Genomic DNA, 24,746 nt, shown 5'->3' on the forward strand with positions numbered 1-24,746 from the left:
AAGGGGGGGACTCGCTCTGGTAGTGAACGTGGGTGAGGGTGTGTGGCATGGAGGTGGGGGGAGGTGGTTCAGGGAAATGGCACGACACGGAGAGTTGTGTATGAATACTGTAAACCTAATTATAGCCCCTAATGCCCACCCAACAAGCGGCTGCATTGTGCGCGTGTCGCTGCGCCGTATGAGGTTTCACTCGCGCGCACAAAGCGCCTTTCCGAAAAAGTGGGTGGCCAAGGCAGGGCCAGATACAATTGCTAAATCACAAGTGATGCAACGTGCCGCGCCAATGTGTGCAGACGCGTTCGTATTTATCGCTTTCTGCAGAATGTTATACGGGGAAGCTTTTATCGTCTTCTTCTTAAAATGGTTGTTTCCAAACGCCCAGTGAGAATAAAAGAAATGTATACCGATGATAATTTGCGGACGTTGTATCGATCCACTGTCGGACGAAGGCTGCGTAAGCCATGCCGGGTTATTTACGGGAGGCTGTTTGACTATACTTCGCCAACGCTGGCTCAGATATCACTCTGCATGGATGTTAGACACAGGTGTCCAGGTTCGAAGCACAAATCACTAACCACTGGGCCACCACTCCACCGAGAAGACACTTAATTTATTATAGTCATTAAATGCAAACTTTAAAAGTATTTGGCTGTTAGATATTTCCACGTGATTAGCCATTTCGTTGGGCTATCATTTGTGGCCAGCTCACTTCTGAAAAAGAGATATAGCGCTCAGTGGGCCTTACCTGGTTAAATAGAAGAAATAGTGTATAGTTAACTATGTATTGACAAACGGTTGTTGGTGTGGAAATATGTTTTTGACTTCACAGGTGTTTGGCTAATCCGTATGATATGAAATCTTACATTTTTTCGGGCATATAATGAATAGTCATTATATTTTGTTGGGAATAATCCAGAGTTCACGAGTTCGATTTCGCAGGTGGGGTAAAATGTGGGTGCCCCTATATCTTCTGATATATCCTGGCCAGCGTGAAAGATTTAGGCCAAAATACCATCCAGAGGGGTTTACCCAGAACTCACTCTGGTGGAGGCCCTTTCCTGCAATCAGTGGCAAAGAGCAAGACATTAAAGCGCTGCACCTTTATAAATTTTGACACTCTAGCTTGGGACAAAGATAGCGGCATGCATATTCGTACGTTTGCAGGGAAACGAGTTACGCCCTGCGATTGCTTTGCTTTGTGTTTTTTTGCGAAGGTGGCTGCCATCTTCAAAGACTCAAGCATCGGTAATCAAATCAACATCGTCCTCGTGAAATTGGTCATCGTTCAAGACGACAAGGTCAGTGGCGGTGGCCATCGTGCCGCCGTGTTCACATTGAGCCGGGCCCTCGGCGTCACGGCTCGTCGTGGTGGTTGCCAAGTCTCTGCTGGTTGGCCCTACTTAACGCGATGGTGTCTTTTTGTTAATTAACGGAGGCGATTTTCAAGCCCACGTATAGGGACCCCGGCCAGAGAAAACAGAAGGAAGGCCCTTACGTTAGATGAAGTCACCGAATGTTCTGTTGTTGTAAGTGATCATGACGTATAATTACGCTGGAGTTGTATAAATAAACTGAAATGAAATGATAAATGTTTGAGTTGTTAAATTGTGTTTTTTTTTTATTCGAGGCAGTAAATTAGTATATAATGGGCGAATGGGATCACTCATCTTGTACTTCAGCACAGTAATCCTACATTTGTATGAAATCACATTCAAGTGCGAGGTAATTATCATCCTAAGATTATAAAGACTAACATGTTGATAAATAATTTTAGAGAGTTACATTCTCAAGTCATTTTCACTTTTGTTTGAAAAAAATATGCAGTATTTTTTAAGAATCTTGCCTTTATTCACAATTTTGTCATCAAATATTTCCGTTGCATATAGATAATTAAATTATTTTAAAAACCTATTCCTTGACTTTTGTAGATTGTAACAGCCAATATGCGTAATGATACACAAAAAATGTGATGTATGTACAGCTGAAGGTAATCAAATTTGGACTTAAGGACCAGTCTTCCCAGAATGCTTTTGCATATCACGTGAAATCACCACACTGTACTCTCCTGCCTGACCAGTTCCTTATGTTTTACAGAAAGTATTGAATTTATTTATATTTAAGCCGTTTGCATTGGTATACGAGTCAGAGTCTGGTCTGAAATCATTTCTGGGATTAAATGGCTGTTTGTGGTCCCGTCAATACTTGCGTCTCATTACAGGATGGCCCATCGATCTCCTTCAATGCCGAGACGACGCTCCGCAACTTCTGCTTGTGGCAGCAAGGCCGGAACTTACTGGACGACAGCCACCCTCTCCACCACGACACGGCCATCCTGATAACCCGGTAACCCACAGCCGCCCACGTCACCGAGGTGGGGGGGATGCCACGGGGGTTCGTCAAAGATTACGGACGTGCACATTGGATCAGCGTTCTTCATCGCAGGCCACTGGAAGCCCCTGGTGGCTTTTAGTGTGGTCCCTGATGTGCGGCCTCCCGACCGTACACAAATCTGAAAACACCCCCCATCATGGTGCTGCTGTCAAACCCAATGGTTTCAAATGTGTGGCGGCCCTCACACTGATGTCTTATTGGCCAAAGTGGCACCCCCCCCCCCCCCCCCTCTGAAACGTTGAGAAGAACACTACATTAGACATTTTGATTTAAAACTTTCATGACTGCAGTGATTCATATTCTTGGTTCTTTCAGTAAAGTCACGTTGAAGGGAAAGAACCAAGAATACTACATTAGACATTTTAGTATTAAGAAGCCACTGGAGCTGTGCACTTTGAAATCTTAATTGAAAATCGTTTCTTTAGAACTGCATTTAGAATTTCGTTTGTTGTCCTTCCCCCTCACCTCCGATTAGCACGGTTGGCTCCGTGCGTCGCAAAATAAGTTCAACATACTTACAGTATGTGCGTATTCACTAGAACAATCACACGTGTGGCTTTTTATTTCGGTACAGTATGTCAATCAAACGGAAATGATGCCATTTATAAATACAAATGTCGTCCCCCATTCTTCGTAAGGGAGAGGCGCTTTTAAAATACCACGGTGTCAGACGCACGCCAACGAACGTATTTGTCATCCACTCTGGGATTGCGAAGGGGCATTCACTTTCATGTTTCTATCAAAACCGTTAACGCATGCTCGCAAAGCAACAAGCCATATTCAATTTCGATTTAAAGCTTTCGTGACTGCAAGGATTCATCTTCTTTGGTTCTTTCGGTAAAGTCACGTAGAATGAGAATAAAATAATAAATTGATAAAATTAAATAACACAATAATATTCTCACGACGTTTCGGCTACAACACAAGCGGCCTTCATCAGGTGAAGGGGACGAGACTGTCCTCCAGACAGCGCTGTCCTCCAGACAGTCTCGTCCCCTTCACCTGATGAAGGCCGCTTGTGTTGTGGCCGAAACGTCGTGAGAATATTATTGTGTTATTTTATTTTATCAATGTATTATTTTATTCTCATTCTACGTGACTTTACCGAAAGAACCAAAGAAGAAGCCATATTCATTGTTGTTTTGGGGAAGCTATTACAATGCTAACTGCCTGATAGCCTAATTTGTGGAACTTCCAAGGGGTAAACAACGCGTACGTAGCGATGGATCGTTCGTACACGAACAGTGATTGTCACGTTCGGGATATATGCTCATAGAATCACGCATATACGGGTCTATAACATATATATTTTGTATATATTGTGCGTAATTGGTTGCGAACCCTGCAGCAACTCGAGCCACTGCGTGTACCACATTGGGGATGAAAAAAAGGATAAATTCTGGAATTGACTAGTGACCCCCAAATCATAACAATTCATCAAACTTCAAAGAGGGGTTAAGTCGTATATGCCCATTAAATAGGATACAGCCTTTCACCACATCGCGCCAATGCATCACCAATCCGACAACTTGATATGGCTACTTACCACGCCACAGCATAACAACAGCGGAGTGGTGAGCACACTGATCTGTGGACCCGGTGACCTGATTGCTATTAGCAGCCACGGCTAACATCAGTGACGAGTGATATCTGAACCGGTCCTTGGGCCCCTTTCACCAACCCACATCGACTAGCGTGGCGAAGTATGATCAAACAGCCCCAGAAACCAAGAAGTCTTCATCCAGCTGTGGATTTACAATGGATTTGACAATATTATTTTATTTACACTCAACACACGGCAAAAGCCATGCTAAGTGGCCTGCCTGATACATCCAATAACCTGCACCACGCCATGCTACGCACATCTTTAACAACATAATCTAGTACATTATATATTTAAATATATATATCCCCCCCCACCGAATATAAATAAATATCCCGCTCACAAAACAAACCCCGTGTGTTCTATTGGCAGAGACTTTTATTAGCGGAGACGTTTATTAGCAGACACCCTATCATTGCTGATTTAGGAGTTGTCCCAGCGGCAACTCTTCTGCCGGAAGATACCAGCGTAGAGCCACGATGGCACACGGTGTCTCTGTGGCAGCAGGCGTGGGTTGAGTGAGCGCTAAGATAGTGAGATATGGGCGCACTTGAAAGGGTAGGAGGGCACGACCGTGCCCGTGCGTGCGTGTGTGTTTGTCCTCTCCTCCGTTCCCGAAGCAATTTAGTCTCTCAACGCGAGCCCGTGTTTATTTGCGAAGGGGGGTGAGGGAGGGGCAGGGCGTTTTATTGTCCGGAGCTCATTTCACGTTGGGAGGCACCTGTGTCAGCAGCAACGGGAGAGCCCCGGCGTCTTCATTAAGATGTCAAAAGTCGAAGCAGTTAAAGTTTAAAAGCCCTCTCTGTTTACAGCGCCGGGGGGGTGGGGGGCAGGGGGGGGGTCGAGGGTGGAGTTGGTGGGGGGGGGCGACTTTAAAGAGGGCTCTGCCCGCACGCGGTCTCGCCGGGTTCCCCCGCGCGTCTCCCCCCCCCCCCCCGCCATAGGGAGAGGGCCCCCACGGTCGCCTTTCACGGCTGGCCGCCCTGGTGTTTGGCGGTGGCTGTTTTTACCGATTGTCAAAAGAAACGGAGGCGCCGTTGCCCACTGATCAGCTGCTGAGAGCCAGGGTCGAGGTGGGATGTTGGGCGCTCTGCGTCCTCCTGAGTATGCCACCGAGTCGGCCCGCGGCACGGCAGAGGTCGTGGTCGATTGGTTCCATGTCAGATACCTGTACGTGTGTAGACGTGTATTTCTTTTTTTAACACCAGTTAATTACATTTACCGTCGTTAGGCGTATTCGGTGAATAACGTCTGTCTTGGGATTATTTGTAAAATAATGGTTGTAAGAAGGAAACATTGTATAAGCGAAGCATATATATAGAGACGGATTAAATGGACTGTCAAATAATTTGGAGGCTAGGCTAGTGAATACCTCCCAAAAAAATATGAAAGGCCTAATTACAAAATCACTTAAGCAATAAAAGTCATTTCTTAATGTGTTTTTATTCAAGTGATGAACTTAAACGATGTTCCCACTGAAACGAGCGTGGATCCGTGCTGATCCCTGCTATGCCACTGAACCAGTGGTGGAGATTCCACAGTGCTGTAGCAGGGGCCAGACAATCCATATAACAACCATTGTTGACTTTTAGTAATAGTTACTATGTTAGATTTTCCCTAATTAAATTATTCAGAAGTCTGTTTTTGCACGTAAGGCAGATGCAATGAGGTTATTCTCCCACAACAATTATTTATATATGCATGTGTGTGAGCCGTGGTGGAACAGTTTGGGGGAGTGATAGCGTAGTGGTTAACACACTGGACTGCAACCCTCCAAACCCGAATTTGATTCTCGCTCATGGCCAATTGTGAATATCTGAACCTGTCCGGAGCCTCTCCTAAGTCGACTCAGCCTTAAATGGGTACTTGTTGAGGAGTGTAAATACCACCACTCGGTAGAAAAATAAGGTCGGGCGTGGTGCTGGCCACCCATCCCCTCGTGTGCTGTGCCGACCTCCATAGGTTGCTACTCGCTAACAGCACTTGCCCCAACTGTCTGTTAAGGCTAGACGGTGGATCTTTGCATTTTGCAGCAGTTATGATTATGAAACTATGAAACCAGCAAATCGAATTCCATTTCCAGCCATCAATAACATCAGTGCTAAGTAGTATTAGAACTTATTATGGGCCTACCTTAGGCGGAATCAGCCTTGAACGAGAACACGTGGGAAACACAGGTGGCTGGATTTGGTGCTGGCCAAGCCAATCAACTTGTGCAACTTTCCGTCCTGAATCTGCTCTCACTTATAGAACTTGCCCCAACAGTCTATCTGGCTATATGGGATTGATATGTGTCTATTAATATGTTTACGTGTATATGTTTATAAGAGTACTCCAATGGACTTCTAAATGACACGCCTCTAAGCAAGAATGTTCCTTCTATGGCCTTCATTCTCCACCCTGTGACGACTAAATGTCCACCTGGCTGGCTGTAATTGCCATAGCTTATTTAGAGGAACTGCATGGAGTAGAATGAATCATGTTGCAAATACGTATCCATATCTTCGTTTGTGGCACAAGCGTCAAACCATTGTTATCTGAATTTGTAATTTTGTTGTTTTCCTTTGCGTTGCAGGGAAGATATTTGTAGGGCGCTGAACAAATGTGACACGTTAGGTGAGTAATTTATTTTCCATTACATATCAACGCACCTACAATTTGTTGAAATATGAACATGTTCTGAATTATATTTTAAGTAAATACCTGTCAATCAAGCTGCCCACATTCCGGGCAAGACATTGCATGTCAGCTGAGCACTTTCCTTAAAAGAAAACAAAGAATTGTACAAATAACATACATTAAATATGATCATTAATTCACCAAACAGACTGCCATTTCCAATTCTCAATTTTGTACAATGAAACTCTATTTAAAGAGGGGGACAACAGAGGCGGCACTTGATTCATCACGATATTTTTCAATGTTTGTAACCGCGATGGTTAATGCCCGTCGCTCATTCAATGAACGCACATCCGCAAATGTGTCTTCGAGGTTGCTATTCTGTGAACTGTGGTCGTGGCGCACGGCTGCAATCCAGCGATGCAGAGCAGGCGGCGGTTGTTGGATCGCTACACAAATGCCGTGAAGCTCCCATCCCGTGGGCTTCGAGATAGTGCCATGCCCCGGCTCGCAAGGGAAATGCAGTGCAACGAAATGTGGACCCCAACTGTCTTCCTTCTGTATGGGATACAGCGTTGTCCCTTGCATGCATTGGTTTTCTCCTGGTGGTCCAGTTTCCTCCCAAATGTCAACACGCAATTGGCCGATAACGCCTCAATATATAGAGAACCGCAGAACTTGGAAGGGTGGTGGTATTTGGTGCCGGCTTATCCCGTGGCTGCCTTTACCACTTTTCTAAATTGTGCATTAAGTGATAATGATTTTGATAATGATAATGATTCTTCTTCTCGTGTGAGGTTATATTAAGTTGAAGAGCAATGTAAGTATTTAGGTCCAGGAATTTTTAGCCGGTTGATGGCGTTTTCGCTAGACGAGTGTACTTCAGATAAATTCCTCCGTTGATGGATATCACAGAGCATTGACTACGCATGCGTTCAATTCTTTGAAACATGCAGCCGCAATCACGATTAGGCATGCGATAATGATCATGCATATAATTGCATCATTAATGGGGCTTCACAAGAAGTACATGATCAGGTTTTGTATAGTTTGTATAGTTAGAAAAATTCCACATCCAAATTGTATTCACTCACACGTGAATAAAATGTGCATAGACACATGACGCCTCAACGTCCTATGAGCTGCCGCCGAGAGACAGCTCCTGGTGGTGACCGAAATGAGGGTCGACAATGAGGGTCGCGCGTCTCTTCGTCGTCTCGCTGCGCTTTTGTCTCGGGAAGCAGAGCGACAGTCGGGCCGGTCGCCTTTGTCGCGGTGACTCAAAGTCGCGAAGCCGTGCTGGGGACCACACAGCGGTAATCGATCGGAGCGAGTGGCCGCGAGCCTCGGCAATCACTCGCGGAAGCTGTCTGCTGGGGTTAGCGGCTGGCCGGCTCGCACGGAACCGTCGGGATTCCTCTCCTCAAGTTTGCCCCCTGGGCGGGAGCCGCAGTGGGACCTGGCTTGGCTAATTTGGGTGGACAACTTGGAAATAGATCTTGCAGGTAGGCGTGGGGGGGATAGCACTTTATCTGATGCGCCGCTCCCCAAAAAATATGCGCTACTCCCTGCTGTCGCTCAACCATTTATTTATCTGTTCGTATATTTGTTATTTTAGGGTTTTTTTTTCTCTTTTCTCTCTTTAGTATTCTTTCCAGAATAAATATGGTGCAATTTTAGTTTCGTCTCAACGGGCACTCCCATTGGTTTTAAAGCAGGGCACCGATTTATTCGTTTCGACAAAAAATAATTTCACCCAACTCATTGAAGTATGACGAATATTCGTTTTGGGCACGAATCGTACAATGATCTATTTTATTTTATATACTACTATCTTGCAGCACTTAGGTTTACGCGGCGCCTGCTTCAGTTCTACTGTACATCAAGACATCTGGCCCTGCCGAGCGTTAATGTGACAAGAGCTGACGTTGGAAAATCCTACTTCCCAGACTAATGCTAGATCCACAAAGCTGGACTCATACATTTGCTTATTGTGTATTTTTGCACGAGATGACAGTCTCGTTCCTTTGAAGTGTTACACTCTCAAGACCGGTTGGAGCTCTGCGGATTCATTCTGATATTAACCGATGCACGTACGATTCATTACTATGTGCCAGAGCTTTGCATTGCACCGTTGATTCTCAATGTTTCATGAGTTAGTATAAAGCAGGCACCACCCCACATGTCTAGACATGAAGCCTTGCCTCGACTGTGTATGTGAAATGTGAGAAGTTTCGGCTTTGTGTCTCGTCGGTTAATCTAAGCTGTTACCTTAAAGCTCTTTAATTAGTGTGTGTTCTGATTTAAAGCTTTCGTGACTGCAGGGATTCATATTCTTGGCTCTTTCGGTAAAGTCACGTAGAAGGGAAACAATAAAATAATAAAAATATAAAACAATAAAAATCTAACGACGCTTCGACTGCAACACAAGCAATCATCATCAGGTGTGAAAACCACAAGAACATTTCAAATTTTCTTGTTGCGGTTTTCACACCTGATGATGATGATTCAAATTTTCTTGTTGTGGTTTTCACACCTGATGATGATTCAAATTTTCTTGTTGTGGTTTTCACACTTGATGATGATTGCTTGTGTTGCAGTCGAAAAGTCGTGAGAATTTTATTGTTTTATATTTTTGTTACTTTATTGTTTCCTTTCTACGTGCCTTTACCGAAAGAACCAAGAATATAAAGTGTGTGTTCATCGGTGCATTCATGGAGATGCTAGTATTTGCTCAACAAAATGAATCAATCCATACTGTACTTCCAAATGTCGATCACCGTTTCAGAGGCAAACGAGACGACACATTTCGCTTTTCTTTTTTTCCAAGAGAGATCTTGAACTTGTTTTTACTCAAGGTCAAGAGGTCATCAAGCCCATTGCTTGTTAACGCCACCCACCGCACCTCATGATCACTCTCCACCTTCTGCTACAACCCCCTAAGTCGTTGCAAACTCAACACGACCTGCGAGGTCTGCTCTTACAGTCATCCGGACATCTGGCTTCAGGTCTTCCCATTGGTCGCTGACCTATGGGTGTCACAGCAATGTGCACGTAAGTCATCTGCCCACCTCCATCCATGTGCGTGCTCCAGTGAAACTCATCTTTCTGAACGCTTCCGCAATGCCTTCTACCTGGTAGTTTACCCCCGAGTGCCATGCGAAAATTGTTAGTAAGTCCAGAACTTCACTTAACTTTTCATTACGAAAGCCGCCCATTAAGTGGTGCGCACACCCATCAATGTATAACTCACACTTGGGGTTGGTGGGCCACCGAGAGACCGTCATGCGACTCCAAACTTGCAGGGACAAAGAGGTAACGGTTGAACAGCAGCACAGCAAGTAGGCTGCTGGCCTGTTGGTTCACATTTTACATTTGTATTCCACTCCCTTGTTTGTTTGGGTTTTCTCTGGATACCCTGGCTTCTTCCCACGATTGTGAAATAAAATTGCAAAAAAAAATAGATTAACCTTAAACATCGCAAACAGGAATCTCCTGCAATGATCTTAAAGCGTATTTGATGCATTCCTAGCATAAATAAAGACGTTACCATCATTATTATTATGCTTACCAAGCTAAGCTGTGGAAATTCAATTGTTTTTTGAGGACTAATTTTGGTGTCCGTCTTGGGTAAACAGCATCCCGATGAAGGTTGTAACCCAAACAACCTTGTTGTGGAAGTTATGGCTCGAGAATCAAAGAGTTGAGCGTGGTGTTGTGAAACGGGTGGCCCAAAATTGAACAGGAAGGAGGCAAGTTGAGCCAGAGAACCTGCCCTTGATCAGACATCCCAATAATAATCATAAAAATAAGATATTAATAATATTTATTTTGCATATACACGCGCATAGCCGTGTTAAGATGTACCTAAAGGATGTATTACCCTTGTGAAATGTGTTGTGTTGCACACACGTCCCCTGGATTACAAAGCACCCAATTGAAATCCACGTTTTTGTTTTAATATCTGAAATGTCAAAGCGGAGATTGACCCGAGATTAAAACGAAAGTGTCCCCGTAGAGTGATCACATTTAAACAAGGCAGAGATATTTATGATGTCCATATGTACATTTCTGGCACTCTGGGAATTGTTAGATCGCTTTTGGACAACACCAAGACTGTGAAAGATTCGTGGCCTGTGCCTAAAGTTCTGCCATAAATATTTCATAGGAACTATTATATAAAAACACGGCGTTTGGGGGATGATTAGTGTAACTTTGTCCCGTGAAAATAATCTCCAAAAATTCGGAATATTCATGTTGGATCAATGTTCTCAACTCCTGATACTTTGCTGAATTCAACACTTTTATATTTTATGTACATGCGGTATCTTAGAAAAACAAGATAACATAATGTTTTCAAAGCGTGAGTTATACGGTTACTTTAAAGATACCTCCTTATATGCATATGCTTTAAATGATACACATATGTTCTGTATCATCTTTGTGCACTTGAGCTGATAGATGCAAATATAACTGAAGATAAATTATTTCGTAATAAAAAGCTTTTTTCAGGAACAGTGGTGTTTAAGTTGTATTTTTTTTTATACAGTGCCAACGGTCCAACACTTATTGATTTGTTGGCGAAGTCTTATATCCTATTTAACGCTTATGAACAGACTGCCACACATACACAAGACAAACATCCCCCGTGTAGCCGTAAGATACGTTTTAGGACAAGTGCTGTCAGTAAGCATCTATGAACGCCGGTGGGTGACCGGCACCACGCCCGGCCGCCTTTGTCTCCCCGGTGGCGATGTGTACACACCGCACCAGGTAGTCATTTGAGGCTGAGTCGACCTAGAGGAGGCCCAGCAGTGGTTCAGATAATTTTCGTCACTGGTGTTGACCACACACACACACAAAGAGGCCAACCACTGTTGCCCCCACGAATGCTCACGTTGCCGTATTGAGCCAACTTCTCATTTTAGGCTAAGTCAACCTAGGAGAAGATCTAGTGAGGTTCAAATGCCGATTGTCTCAGGTATCATACCCAGGTTGATAGAGTAAAGGGGTGTGGTTTACAGCTGCTGGAAAAAAATAACATTGTCTAGACTCAAGAAAGTCTGCTCGTTCACGGACATTAATCTTGTTTTATTTTCGATATTAAACAGACCACGCAACTGTTTATTGTACGTCTTCATCACCTATGATCTATTGAGACGTCTCATATATATTTTTCATCATAGGTTCCTAGTGCGTTTGTGTGTAGTGTACGATGTGTTTGCTTCTGAAACATAGCGCAATTCTGATTTCTCCTTGCACTGTCCGAATAGCGCTAAATGTGCTGAATTATGATCCGTCGTTTATTATCATGATGTGGCAGTGTCTGGCTTATAACCCTTCAGTGTTTGGTGCTTTGTCGAGTGTATAATATATCGGTGTGAGATGCACTGAGCTTAATCTTATCATGTGCACGGTATCTGTGTATGGTGTACGGTCTATTATTGTAGAGTATGCAATGCATTAGTGTATGATGTGTATATTGTATGATGTGTATAGTGTATGATGTTTATAGTTTATGATGTGTATGGTGATATGTCATTGTATGATTTATAATATGATCACTGTATATGTCACCATCCAGTATATAATGTCACTGTGTAGTTGTATAATGTAGCAGTATATGTTATGGATTTTCCTATGTAACCATATATGATATGATGCATCTGGTGTATGTTGTCTTGGGGCTTATAGTGTATAATCCGTCAGTGTATGAGCATATAGCATATCATGCTTCCATAAATTATCTATCAGTGCATGATACGTCAGCTTATAGCACGTCTGTGCACCGTGTATGACGTTTCTGTGTCGCGCGTACCACGTGTGTCTGCCGGCGTGTAGTGTGTAGTATGTGTAACGTGCCGTTGGCACGGAGTGTTGCGATGTGCTGGTTACGAGACGCGCCGGGAGCGTGCCGCGTGCCCGGCGTTCACGCGTCGTTCCCCTGTGGGATGATTGCCTCCGCAGGACTGGCGGAGATCGGCACGGTGTGCGATCAGTACCGCAGCTGCTCCATCAGCGAGGACAGCGGCCTCAGCACGGCTTTCACCATCTCCCACGAGCTGGGCCACGTGTAAGTGAACCTACACTTTACGATTTCTAACCCCCGCTATTTCACCATGGACATCAGTTTATCACGAAACTCCCATCGATCGTTGAACCCCGTGGGATGCTGCCCGTGGTGCAATGGTCGGCACGCTGGACTTGCAATCCGATGGTCACCGCTGTTCGCACCGCGAACAGCGGTGCGAACAGCGGTGCAAGGTTCTTAAATCTCCCCGCCTCTGCCCACCCAGCGGTATAAAAGGGTTCACCACAATTAGTTGGTAGTGTGTGGTGGAGTAAAGTGTGAGTACTCCCGCCTCTTCCGAGACGTCTCGCCAGCGTGGAAGAGTAGGCCAAATACCATCGAGAGGGGCTCCTAGAGCTCCCTCTAGCGGAGGCTCTTCCGCCAGCAGTGGCGTGAGCGAGCGATTGCGTGGACGCACCTTTACCGTCACTCTAAACTCCCGTTGAGCCTCATTCTCATTGGTCATGAACTCTGAATGCCATTGACCGTGAGCACGATGGACTCTGACCTCTAATGGCCCTGGACAATATTGACCCTGAACACCATTGATTCATAATTCACGTCACCCTGGACATCATTGACCCTGAATTCACAATTGATCCCGCACTTTGAGGTAGGGCAGGGTAAGTGGTGGGGGGGTGGGGAGGGCATTAAAGCCAACCTTACAAATTCTCAGGACATTAGTCGATGCACGTGGAAACAAAAACCAAAAAAACTGTGCTAATATTGTGATTGCTGTTTCCATAGCGGAGGATAGCCCGGGGTGCCGTACATACTGATCCTCAGAATGGGTGTGCCTGAGTGAATTCCACGGCGTGATAAATTCAGCCACGGTTTTACAACTGCGGTGCGAGCGGTAGATCTTGGCAATGCGTAACAAAACCCCAACTCTGCACTAAAGATTGTTCCCCGATCGCTTGAGGATTTTTTTTTAACCAGAAGCCGCACTGCAGTGGAAATTACCGATGTGTCCCGTCACGTTGGGTTTGTATGCAGAGCAAATTGTACAGGTCTGGCTGACCTCCGTTACCATGTGTGCCGCATTACCATTGGACCCTACAGTGGGGTTATGTGACCACAAAATACCCTCCATAACTCAGCCCGATGTTTCCAAATTCATGGAAACAACACAAAAGTGGGATAACAAAAAAAAGTCGTAGTGATTTGTAGCAGAGGAGTTCAATTGGAGTTGTTGCATGTGTTAGCTGGATCGTTTTCAGATTTTATATCTTGAGTTTATAATGGATACATGTTTCTAGAATGGCATTAAAAAGTCACAAAATGTTGTTCTACTGCTTGTATTGTAAATTATATATATATATATATTTTAATATATGTTTTATTTATCAGGTAAAGCCCACTGAGCTATATTAGCTCTTTTTTTAAGGTGACCTGGCCACACATGATAACTCAACGAAGCAACTTATACCATCAGATGTGGGAATGTATAATAGCAGCCAATTAATCGAAATGAGGTGGAGTTAAATTTCTAAATGTGGAGGGCAAAACTAGAGGAACCCCGAGATATATCCACTCCGACCACCAAGGGGAGAGAGAACATGCAATCTCGAAATATACAACAGGAATCGCCAGGATCTGGGATAGAACCCACGAACTCCTGCATACCCGGCAAGGGAGACAACATCTTGCCACCACCCAGATGGTGGAGTCGTGTGATGGGCTGAACAGATACCAGAAGTTCTGGTAAAACAGCGGAAGCTGGACATAAGGACGCCTCATAAGAGCACAGTTCTGATACAAGTAACACATGCTTACATCGCACTGATGGAAAGAAGGCGGAGGGCAACTCCTGATACAAGCACAGGACTTCACATATAAGGACAGCTGGACTTGCTGTCAAAGGGGAGTGCTTTTAATGCCCAGCTGCGACATCTCTTATCCAGCAATAAACGGTACTACAAAGATTGCTGAATATTTATTGTATGACAGATTATACCAAATTTATTCTCAAGAGATTGGATATGTGAAATGGACAAAAAACTAAATGAACGATTTAGGTTTTTTTTTGTCCATTCATTGGTTGCTGGCCTGAGACCACAAATAGCATCTGGTGGTATAATTATCAGGCTTGGACTGTCCAGATACAAACCCAGTACCACAGTGGGCTCATCCTGGTTCTCTAATTTAGACTTTACAAGGCCCCCTTAGCCAGGGGCACAGTCACCACGTTTAGGAAGTCGGGAGTGCCCTAATGGTGAATGGTGCCAGGTGTTTTTTTTTTGGTGAGATTGCAGATTAGGATCTGCGGAAAATCTCCACTCACTGCCGCCATACAGCGTCAGTGTCCTGCAACCCACGTGTCGTCTACCGCCTCCTTGGATTGGTTGAAAAACAAATTAGCATTCCACTATGACGCGTTTCAAAACTGTTGCTTTCCGCCGCTTCCCGCCATACAAAAGAGAGACTTCTCAACTTCTGCCGCGGGGTTCCACTGTACTGCTAATTACATTACATCTACACAAATAATGGCTGCCGACACAATACTTAACCCTGCTGTCCGTGTGCTGCTGCGCATAATAAAGGTTCCATCGTCAGCACGATCAGCATTTCTGACACCTTGTTGGATGGAGAAACATGTGGAGTCATAAAAAACGTGATATTGTATCCCACTTTTTTGAGGGAGTCTGTTAGCCGTATATTTTTTTTTGTTTTAACCAAGCGAGAACTCGAGACCAGGGATGAGTCCCATCTTCACAAGTGACCTGGGTCGCCAAAATGACAAAGCAGCGATGTCAAAAAGGAAACAACCAGTATAATTAAGCAAATATAAATCAAAGCAAAAAGTTACATATATTTTTTTGTGGGTGTTTCGTTCGCCATCGTGAAACGTACTAGGGGTGTCCAGAAACCCATGGCACTACTTATAGTGGCTGCACCCCCTGCCTCACAGCCACTTGACCGCCTCACATTGCACTGCACGGAGTGTTCAGAGTGTGCTATGCAAATTTTCAATTTTGATCGAAAACGCATTTCTTTAGAACTGCTTCTTATGTTCAGATCGTTGCCCTTCTCCCGCACCTCCGAATGGCACGGTTGCCTATGTACGGTACGAAAGAAGTTCAACGTGCATACATGCGGGAAAGAGAGGGGTGTGGGAACAGCCAAGAGGAGACAGCCCTCCTGGGTGATAACACCGTGGCCTTCAAGTATAAAATATATATGGCCTGTTCTTCATAGCGCCTCACGTGCTAGCAGAGCACATATGCAGCTGAGGTAGCACAAAGGCACCTTCTCTGCGTTATGAAGAGGGACAATGCCTGAAACCTTATCTATTATTTATTTCCTTTTAAGGCCACAGCGTTATCGACATTTTTTTACTTTACCATTTGTGCCTGTGCACAGCTACCAACACAGCAGCGTTACTAAGTCATTTAGCAAACGAGTCTAATGGGTGATGGGAGAGGTGAAAACCAGGAGACACGTGGCAGCACTGGATGATATCTCGCACTGGATCAATGGCTATTGCAACAGCGGAGCCTGTTGCACCGCAGTGCACTCGCAAAGGGCTGCTGCTGCTTCTGCTGATGACAATGGTGATAAGGAAGCTTGAGGAGGCATGTAAAATAGCGTTCTTCCAGGTACCTTATGGAGATGAAAGGATACCAATAATGCCTTGTCAAGAAGAGCTTCAAAGGAATGTGGAAAAAAATAACTTCTGGGAAAAAAGCCGCACAGGCATAAGTGGGGGTGCAATTCTCAGTAAATGGGGATGTTTAGGATATCGGGCACGTGTAATGAATAACTCTTGCCCAACAATTGCTTTGTTTCCAATTATAACGGGGTTTTTTTTTTTACAATAACAATGTCCGAACGAGCTGAAAAATACGCACGTGGTTTTTTGCGTCCAATCTGATGATAATTGTTTTGCCTTTACTCTTCCTCCCTCTACCGCCTGTGATAGAACATCCTAAATTCACTCAAAACAAACATACACATGTAGTTCGGCAGGGTTGAACCTGCTTAGCAATTTTATTGGTGATCATATAAGTTAACATATATCCATTGACTTCCATCCTTATCACCAGTCTTGTCCATCTGCTGACTATCCTTTCTACCGATGCGTCCTTCCCAAGCACACTTACGTACCTTCTTAGCAGCCAATGGCACGGTGAGTCTGTGTCCTAAATGACGCTAATTGGACCGTTCCAGCTAGAATTACGAGATTATATTCGTACATATAATAGGCTCACATTTTCCGGCACTGCCTCGTGATCAGGGCACCACAGTGTGAAGTGTGACCATCAACTCAATCTCTATGCCACCTCTCCCTGTTTCCTCAAAAAGGCCTGAATTCTAAATTGTTGGACAACTGTTTATTGTTTTGTTACAAGGCAAACATGGTGATGTAATGACAAACCAAGTGTTTTTTTGTAAGCCTTGGCTTTTATAATTTTCTAGAAACAAATATAATTTAAAAACTATAATTACAATATTTCCAAGTGCAAACTGAATCTTATTCATTCCTATATTTATTTATTCTCACGGTGTTAACCAATGTTAAACAATGTTAATCAATGCTCTTGCCGCTGATAGCGAGAGGGAGCTCCAGAGAGCCCCTGAGGAGGGTATTTGGCACTGGCCAGACAGCCTCGGGAGTGGCGGGAGAACCACCACACTTGACCCCACCACACTTTACCCCACCACACTTGACCCCACCACACTTTACCCCACCACACGTTACCCCACCACACTTTACCCCACCACACTTGACCCCACCACACTTGACCCCACCACACTTTACCCCACCACACTTTACCCCACCACACTTTACCCCACCACACTTGACCCCACCACACTTTACCCCACCACACTTTACCCCACCACACTTTACCCCACCACACTTGACCCCACCACACTTGACCCCACCACACTTTACCCCACCACACTTGACCCCACCACACTTGACCCCACCACACTTTACCCCACCACACTTTACCCCACCACACTTTACCCCACCACACTTGACCCCACCACACTTTACCCCACCACACTTGACCCCACCACACTTTACCCCACCACACTTGACCCCACCACACTTTACCCCACCACACTTGACCCCACCACACTTGACCCCACCACACTTGACCCCACCACACTTTACCCCACCACACTTGACCCCACCACACTTTACCCCCACCACACTTTACCCCACCACACTTTACCCCACCACACTTGACCCCACCACACTTTACCCCACCACACTTGACCCCACCACACTTGACCCCACCACACTTTACCCCACCACACTTTACCCCACCACACTTTACCCCACCACACTTTACCCCATCACACTTGACCCCACCACACTTTACCCCACCACACTTGACCCCACCACACTTTACCCCACCACACTTGACCCCACCACACTTTACCCCACCACACTTGACCCCACCACACTTTACCCCACCACACTTTACCCCACCACACTTTACCCCACCACACTTTACCCCACCACACTTGACCCCACCACACTTGACCCCACCACACTTTACCCCACCACACTTTACCCCACCACACTTTACCCCACCACACTTTACCCCATCACACTTGACCCCACCACACTTTACCCCACCACACTTGACCCCACCACACTTTACCCCACCACACTTGACCCCACCACACTTTACCCCACCACACTTGACCCCACCACACTTTACCCCACCACACTTTACCCCACCACACTTTACCCCACCACACGACGACCTGCTGATCGACTAACTGTGGGGTCACACACTGGGTGGACAGAGGCGGGGTGGAGATTTAAGAAACGTGCGCCATCAAGTCCAGTTTTCTGACCATCACACCAGGGAAGCTTGAAAAATATGTGTCATACTCTTAGGGTCACACTCATGCAGCGGTACATTATTTTCAACGTGACCCCTGACTGATGCTACGACTGTGGGTACCACGGTGGGGAGATGCTAACTACCTCGCTCGGTATACAGGAGGTCGTGGGTTTGATCGCGACCCTGATTATGCCTGTTGCATATTTGGAGTTTGCATGTCTCTCTCTCCGTGGTCGTGTGGATTTTTCTCCGGGTCTTCCGGGTTTTCCCTCCACACTTAGAATCAACATTCATTGAGAGTATTTGGATGCTGCTATACATTTCCAAATGATATGCCACTCTGTTGAGCTATCATATGTGGCCAGGTCGCTTCTGAAAAGGAGCAATACAGCTCAGTGGGCCTTGCCTGGTAACATAAAATAAATAAAAACATATTTAATACTATATGGGGGTTCTTTGTACCCATGGTCATTCATGAGTGTCACATCAGTCGCGTCTCCCTAAAGTTAACATTGCTGTGGGGGCAGGAGTGGGATCGTGGCAGTGGTCGTGTGGGAGCTGGAATGGTCTGACTTGCTTTATTTGGGACACAAACACACCTGTGCTAATCCGGGGCCTGGGATGTTGGCCAGGGGCAGGCCAGAGGCCCCCTCTGTGTTTTGTGGGCAACATTTGCTGACAAACAAGAGCAGAGGCGCACGTCTAATTAAGGGCAAACAGGAGGGAAAGCATAAACACGGGGCTCCTGCCCTCCGACGTAGGCTCAGAGGTCTTTGCAGAAGCAGCTGCGAATAACCCCCCCCCGCCACTTATTGCAAAGTCTCTCTTTAACTAAGAGAGAATAGGCTTATGATGCAAATCATCAGCAGCAGCCAGTATCCACTGTTGGATGAAGGTCTCCCCACATTTTATCCATCCTCGCTAAGGCCCCCTCTCGCTCCTGCTCCATGGGGCGATCTCGTTACTCCATCTCCGTGAATGTCGTCCTCTCAGGCGTGTTCCCCTCCTTAGGACGCCTTTCACAACAGTTAAATGCATAACCCCTGTCTTTCAAACTGAGTGCACACCGTAATTGTATAATTAAATAACAGTGACCACTATAATCACTGTGTTATTAGAAGTTAGATGTGCTTTACAGAAGGCATGATGCCAATATGTAGTGTGCAGTACAAAATGTTCCCTTTTGGAACACTTATTAAACAAAGGTCTTATCTTCCCAGAGGACAATATCGAATTCCAGGATGCACTTTGATAAGAGCAGGATATTAGCCTCGGGTCATTGTTAAAATCCTGCTACGGATCAATATGACCCCGGGTGTGACTTCTTCAACGAAACTCATTTGTAGGTTAAAAAATGCTGTCCCGTGGGCAAGAGGCAGTGAATATCTCCGTTAAATATATCCTCGTGCTTGCTGATTACTTCGTAGTAGCATAAACAAGGCCAGCGGTCAGAGCGGTCAGCCAGTACCGCTGACACCTGGGTTCGAGTCCAGGTGTCAGCCCCCTGTAATCAAACCAGGTCGTCAGAAATCATAATTTTTGGTTCAGTTAATTTGACGACATTTAAGCTTGGATGTTTTTTTACTTGCTACGAGACGGACGTCTCGACAGCGGAGTGTGTTGGAAAGTGTGGCTCCCCTCTCGTGGATTAAAGATCGCGTGAAGCGATTAAATAAGTGGATCTCTATTATCGCCTTCTGTGAGCCATTCTCTAAATTTCCCGAATGAGCAAGTGCACCGAGCTCGATAGAGTTAATATTCAATGCAGGGTGCTTCAAAAAAATGTTAACACTTCGGAGAATTTGCAACAACACCACGTGACATGTGCTGCTGCCTCCGGGCCCTGGAGACCACCTGGAGAGGATTCCAGGCAACGCGTTGACAACGATGGCGAACACGTGGGAGACTCTTTGGCTTTTTCAAGCAATCAACATTACATTTGTTGTGTTAAAAACGATAGTCCCACGTAAATGTGAACATTTTTTGAAGCACCTTGTATTTCATAATCTCATGACATGACACAGATAAGCATAAACGCAATACAATTGTGAAACAGACACGAACAACAGAGGGTAAACACTGTTTTAGCGTGATGTTTATCGTGCGGGAATGCATCAGCTGCCCACCACGTGAAACTCAGCATCTTCTGCCAAATTGGAGAGAAGTTTTTCTAGTTGTTGTTTGTTAAATGAACAAATTGCTCTGACAGCTACACAGACCACTCTGACCACTTGAGCTATCGTGGCCATCTCAGGACTATTACGAAAACACATTATTCTATTTTAAAAAGGTTTAGCAATAATTTTGGCATTTCCCATTCTTGCCACGAAAAATAAACCAAGATTACAAGAGGTTTTTCTTTGGTTCTTTCGGTAAAGTCACGTAGAATGAGAATAAAATAATAAAATAATAATTTAAAAAAACACAATAACATTTATTGTGTTATTAAAATAATAAAATAAAATAACAAAATACATTTTTTTTGTGCAACTTTATTGTATTATTTTATTATTTTTATTGTCGTTCTACATGACTACCGATAGAACCAAAGAAGATGAATCCTTGCAGTCACGAAAGCTTTAAATCGAAAAATTACAAGAGGTTGTTGGTCCATTTTTTTTCCTTCCTTTTCCATTTTCTCCATTTGGGTTTCGTTGCAGAGCAGTTAGCAAGTTTGGTCCGTTCACGTGAAGCATTTTTTTAAAAACTTTTGTCACGTCAAATCAGCATCTGACCTCTGCCCCCATGCGGAGCTTGCTGGCCAGCAGATTTAAAAACACTGACAGAGGAGCTTTGTTTTAAAGCCGTTCCGTTCGGAGATTGTGCTCTCAAAAATCATGTGAAAAATTCCAGACACGCTGGCTCCGAAAAACCGGAGGCATGCAACCCTTGTTGTTTTGTGTGTGTGTGTTGTTTAACTGTGCACCTATTTTCCTTTCTGTGGTCCCGATGCTGTCCACTGCTGTTAGGCTCAGGGCCAAACCCCAGCACCTCCAGCCCAGATTAAGCTTAGTCTAAACCGTAGATCGGCTTACCTTATTATCTTGAAAGGAAAAAAATATATTTGCTCGTTCAACAGTGTATCCGTGCGCATTGTGTGCGTGTGTTTATATGTACACACACTCAAAGTGCGCAGGGCCTGGCACAAGCGCGGCAGTGATGTCACCGCCACTTCGTGGCGAACAGTGGCTGCTGTTGTTGTTGTTGTTTCGTGCCCACATAGAAGATCGGCAGTAGCATCACATCTCTGGATCTTCTCGTCAGCGTAGTACCAGCAAAAAGGACTTAACGTTCATAGTTTTGTAATGCATTCATCTATCATCCAATGGTTAGCCATCGGCTTTTGGCTGGCCATCCAACAAGGCGATCACCGCATCGGGCGCTTTCAGATGCGCTTCTGCGGCCGTCTGGAACGCTCTTCCTTCCGATATTAGGAAGCCACCGGAGCTCGATTGAAAACTCATTTCTTTAGAACTCATTTTTGTGTTTAGTTTGTTGTCCTTTCCCTGGACGTCCCATTAGCACCAGTTGGCTATGTACGGTGTGAAAAAAAGCTCAACATGCATGCATACGTACATCTTCATCGGCACATGATGTTTCCACTGCTGGATGAAAATGGTTTCGCAACACAGGAATCTAACTATCTCCGGCGCACGAGGAAACTTGGCTGCTCCAAGTCAATGGAGGACGTCCTCTCGTGTGTGTTGCCTCTCATGAGAGCTACCCTCTTGCTTGCTTCCACCATAAACCGTCGTCTCTTGAAATATGCGTGACCGTGCTTCACCAGGCCGGCCCATGCAGTTCGCGAAGATGACCTGCCTGACATGAGCAGCACACTACTACTCACTTAGGCAACTGCCAACCTCTCTCTCTCTCTCTCTCAAGTTGGTCAACGGATATTTAGAGTGGAGTTTTAAATAAACGAATTTAAAGCACCAGTGTCATTATACCGTTAAGAGTGTAACCCTCGAACCCCGCAATCAAAGCAACAACACTTTTACGAGGTTTATGAAAGCTTATTCATATTATTTGGGTCTTTCGGTAAAGTCACGTAGATAGGTTCAAAGAAAATAACAAAATAACAAAAAAAACTACGACGTTTCGATCGCAACACAAGCGGTCTTCATCATCACCCCCTTTCCCTGAAGACGATCGCTTGTGTTGCGATCGAAACGTCGTAGTTTTTTTGTTATTTTGTTATTTTTTTAACCTATCTACGTGACTTTACCGAAAGACCCAAACAATATGAATTCCTGCAGTCACGAAAGCTTTAAGTCGAGATTTTTTGAAAGCTGTTATGAATGCGTCATATAGCTCTCAAACCCTTTGTGTCTGTCGCTCGCGTGCTCACATTTACATATTTACAATTTCTACTGCATGTGTGTAAATGCGCAGGTAAAAAACATAAGAGGATGGTTTACATCTGCTCGTCAGATTCATCGAACGTGTGTTTTCTTATATCATTTGCGGTAAATAGGGTGCCGTCAGTTTTGTAGATTCAGCTTTTGGAGAAAGTGAACTTGAGTCGAATCATAATTACCTGTAGGTCTTGCAATAATCTGTCAAAAACTGGGATAGATCAATTTTGTTGCCTAGTCCAAAAAGTGGATCAGAAATCGTAATATTGGGTACGAAAAAAACCCGCGTGTGAAGTGAACAGATTTTTTTTGTTGTTGCGCTGTGTGCCTTGGGCAGGTTAAACATGCCCCACGATGACAGCCCCAAGTGCAAGGACCTCCTCTCCAACGGCCAGTTCAACGTGATGGCTCCCACCCTCAACTACGAGACCCACCCGTGGACCTGGTCCAAATGCAGCCGCAAGTACATCACCGAATTCCTGGAGTAAGAATCGACGCACGTTTCACTTCAGCATTCACTCTGCGATGCGTTTTTTTTATTTACATGAGGAAACCACCGGAGCGATGCACTTTCAAATCTCAAATGAAAACTCGTTGCTTAAGAAGTGCTTTTTGTATTTAGTTTATTTGTCCTTCCACCCCGCGCCTCTGATTAGCACGGTTGGCTTCGTACGGTGCAAAAGTAGTCCAACATGCACACGTACAAATTGGGGACTTACAAAGCACTTAAATCTAACCACACGTTTCTTCTTCCTGTTGGGGCACAACCATCTCCTTCACTGATATCTCCGTGCAGTGCTCTCTCTCTCTCTCCCACTTCTCTCTGCCAGTCGCTCTGCGTCTTTCAGCAGAGGCAACGTCCATCCCGTCCGGCGTTTGATGTTTGACGTCCAATCAGATCGTGGTCTTCCTCTTCCCCGAGCACCTTCGAGTGTTCCTTCCATCAGCGTGCTTTGATCATTTGCCACCCGTCACACCGTCCATCCCGGTTGCGTGTCATAAACATCGCAGTTTCCTCGACTTGACCTCGCACGGTAGCGTCACATATCGTTGTCCACGTCTATTCCCTCCGGCACGCTTCGTTATGTGTTGCTGCTCTTTTAAAGGATTTTCTTTTTTATCATTCTCGGTAGGATTTCAGTGAGCAAAAAGAGATGCGTGTGGCGGTGTACGGTGGTGGGTGGAAAAATTGGGATTAGTTCCTGGGAGGGGGGGGGGGAATGTATTTGATGAAGCAGTGAAGGCATCGGGATAGTAGTGGCACAGAAGACATGTTTTTTTATGAGGGAAAGGCAATTTCAGGAGGAGGAGGAGAGGGAGAGAAAGGTCTTGATCCTAAACTTTTAATTAGTTTTTCCTTTTTCTCCCCAATATATGAAGCGGACATCATTTGCATTTAGAACTCTCGCAGCAAGCAGCTAACCGAGTATATCAGCGAACTTGCCCCGAACGATGATGCCACGAAGGTATTTCTGTAGTCACTTCAATTGGCCTCCTTAGCCACACCGTGTGCACGTGCGTGAACTTGAAGAGGAGAACAGAGCTGGCAACTTAGACTGCTTGGGGGCACGTACTTTCATCAGGGGGTTGCAGAGACGTAAGTAGGGGATTGACCACACGTTGAGCTCGAGGTATCGAGAGAGGAGGGCTGTGGTCGCCGGAGCGGAGAGCCCAGGGTAGGGAAGTAGAACGAGATGAGAGGGGAGAGGGGGGGGGATGGGAGGGGTGACACCATGGTTGATTTTGAAAACACAGAGGGTGGTCTCGTGATTAATCTGCCATCGGATTGGGAGCCAGCACAGGGATCTGCGAATCGGAGTGATATGGTCTTGTTTATGAATGTGGGTGTGAAGACTGGTAGTCATATTACTGATCAACTGGTCCGATTTTGTGAACTT

At 45.2% G+C, this 24,746-nt stretch overlaps 1 protein-coding gene across 1 annotated transcript in view; it reads left to right on the forward strand.

The window, feature by feature from the left end:
- LOC116949400 (A disintegrin and metalloproteinase with thrombospondin motifs 20-like) overlaps positions 1-24,746 on the forward strand; it is a 165,099-nt gene that overhangs the window by 65,839 nt on the left and 74,514 nt on the right. Inside the window, exons 5-9 of the mRNA XM_032966683.2 lie at positions 1,215-1,298; positions 2,219-2,343; positions 6,570-6,610; positions 12,581-12,686; positions 23,186-23,332. Of these exons, the coding sequence (XP_032822574.2) occupies positions 1,215-1,298; positions 2,219-2,343; positions 6,570-6,610; positions 12,581-12,686; positions 23,186-23,332 (503 nt within the window). The remainder of the gene's footprint in view (positions 1-1,214; positions 1,299-2,218; positions 2,344-6,569; positions 6,611-12,580; positions 12,687-23,185; positions 23,333-24,746) is intronic.

The sequence above is a fragment of the Petromyzon marinus genome, chromosome 36 (assembly GCF_048934315.1).
Source record: "Petromyzon marinus isolate PM22_M1 ecotype Great Lakes invasive population chromosome 36, UKy_Petmar_22M1.pri1.0, whole genome shotgun sequence".
Classification (NCBI taxonomy): domain Eukaryota; kingdom Metazoa; phylum Chordata; class Hyperoartia; order Petromyzontiformes; family Petromyzontidae; genus Petromyzon; species Petromyzon marinus.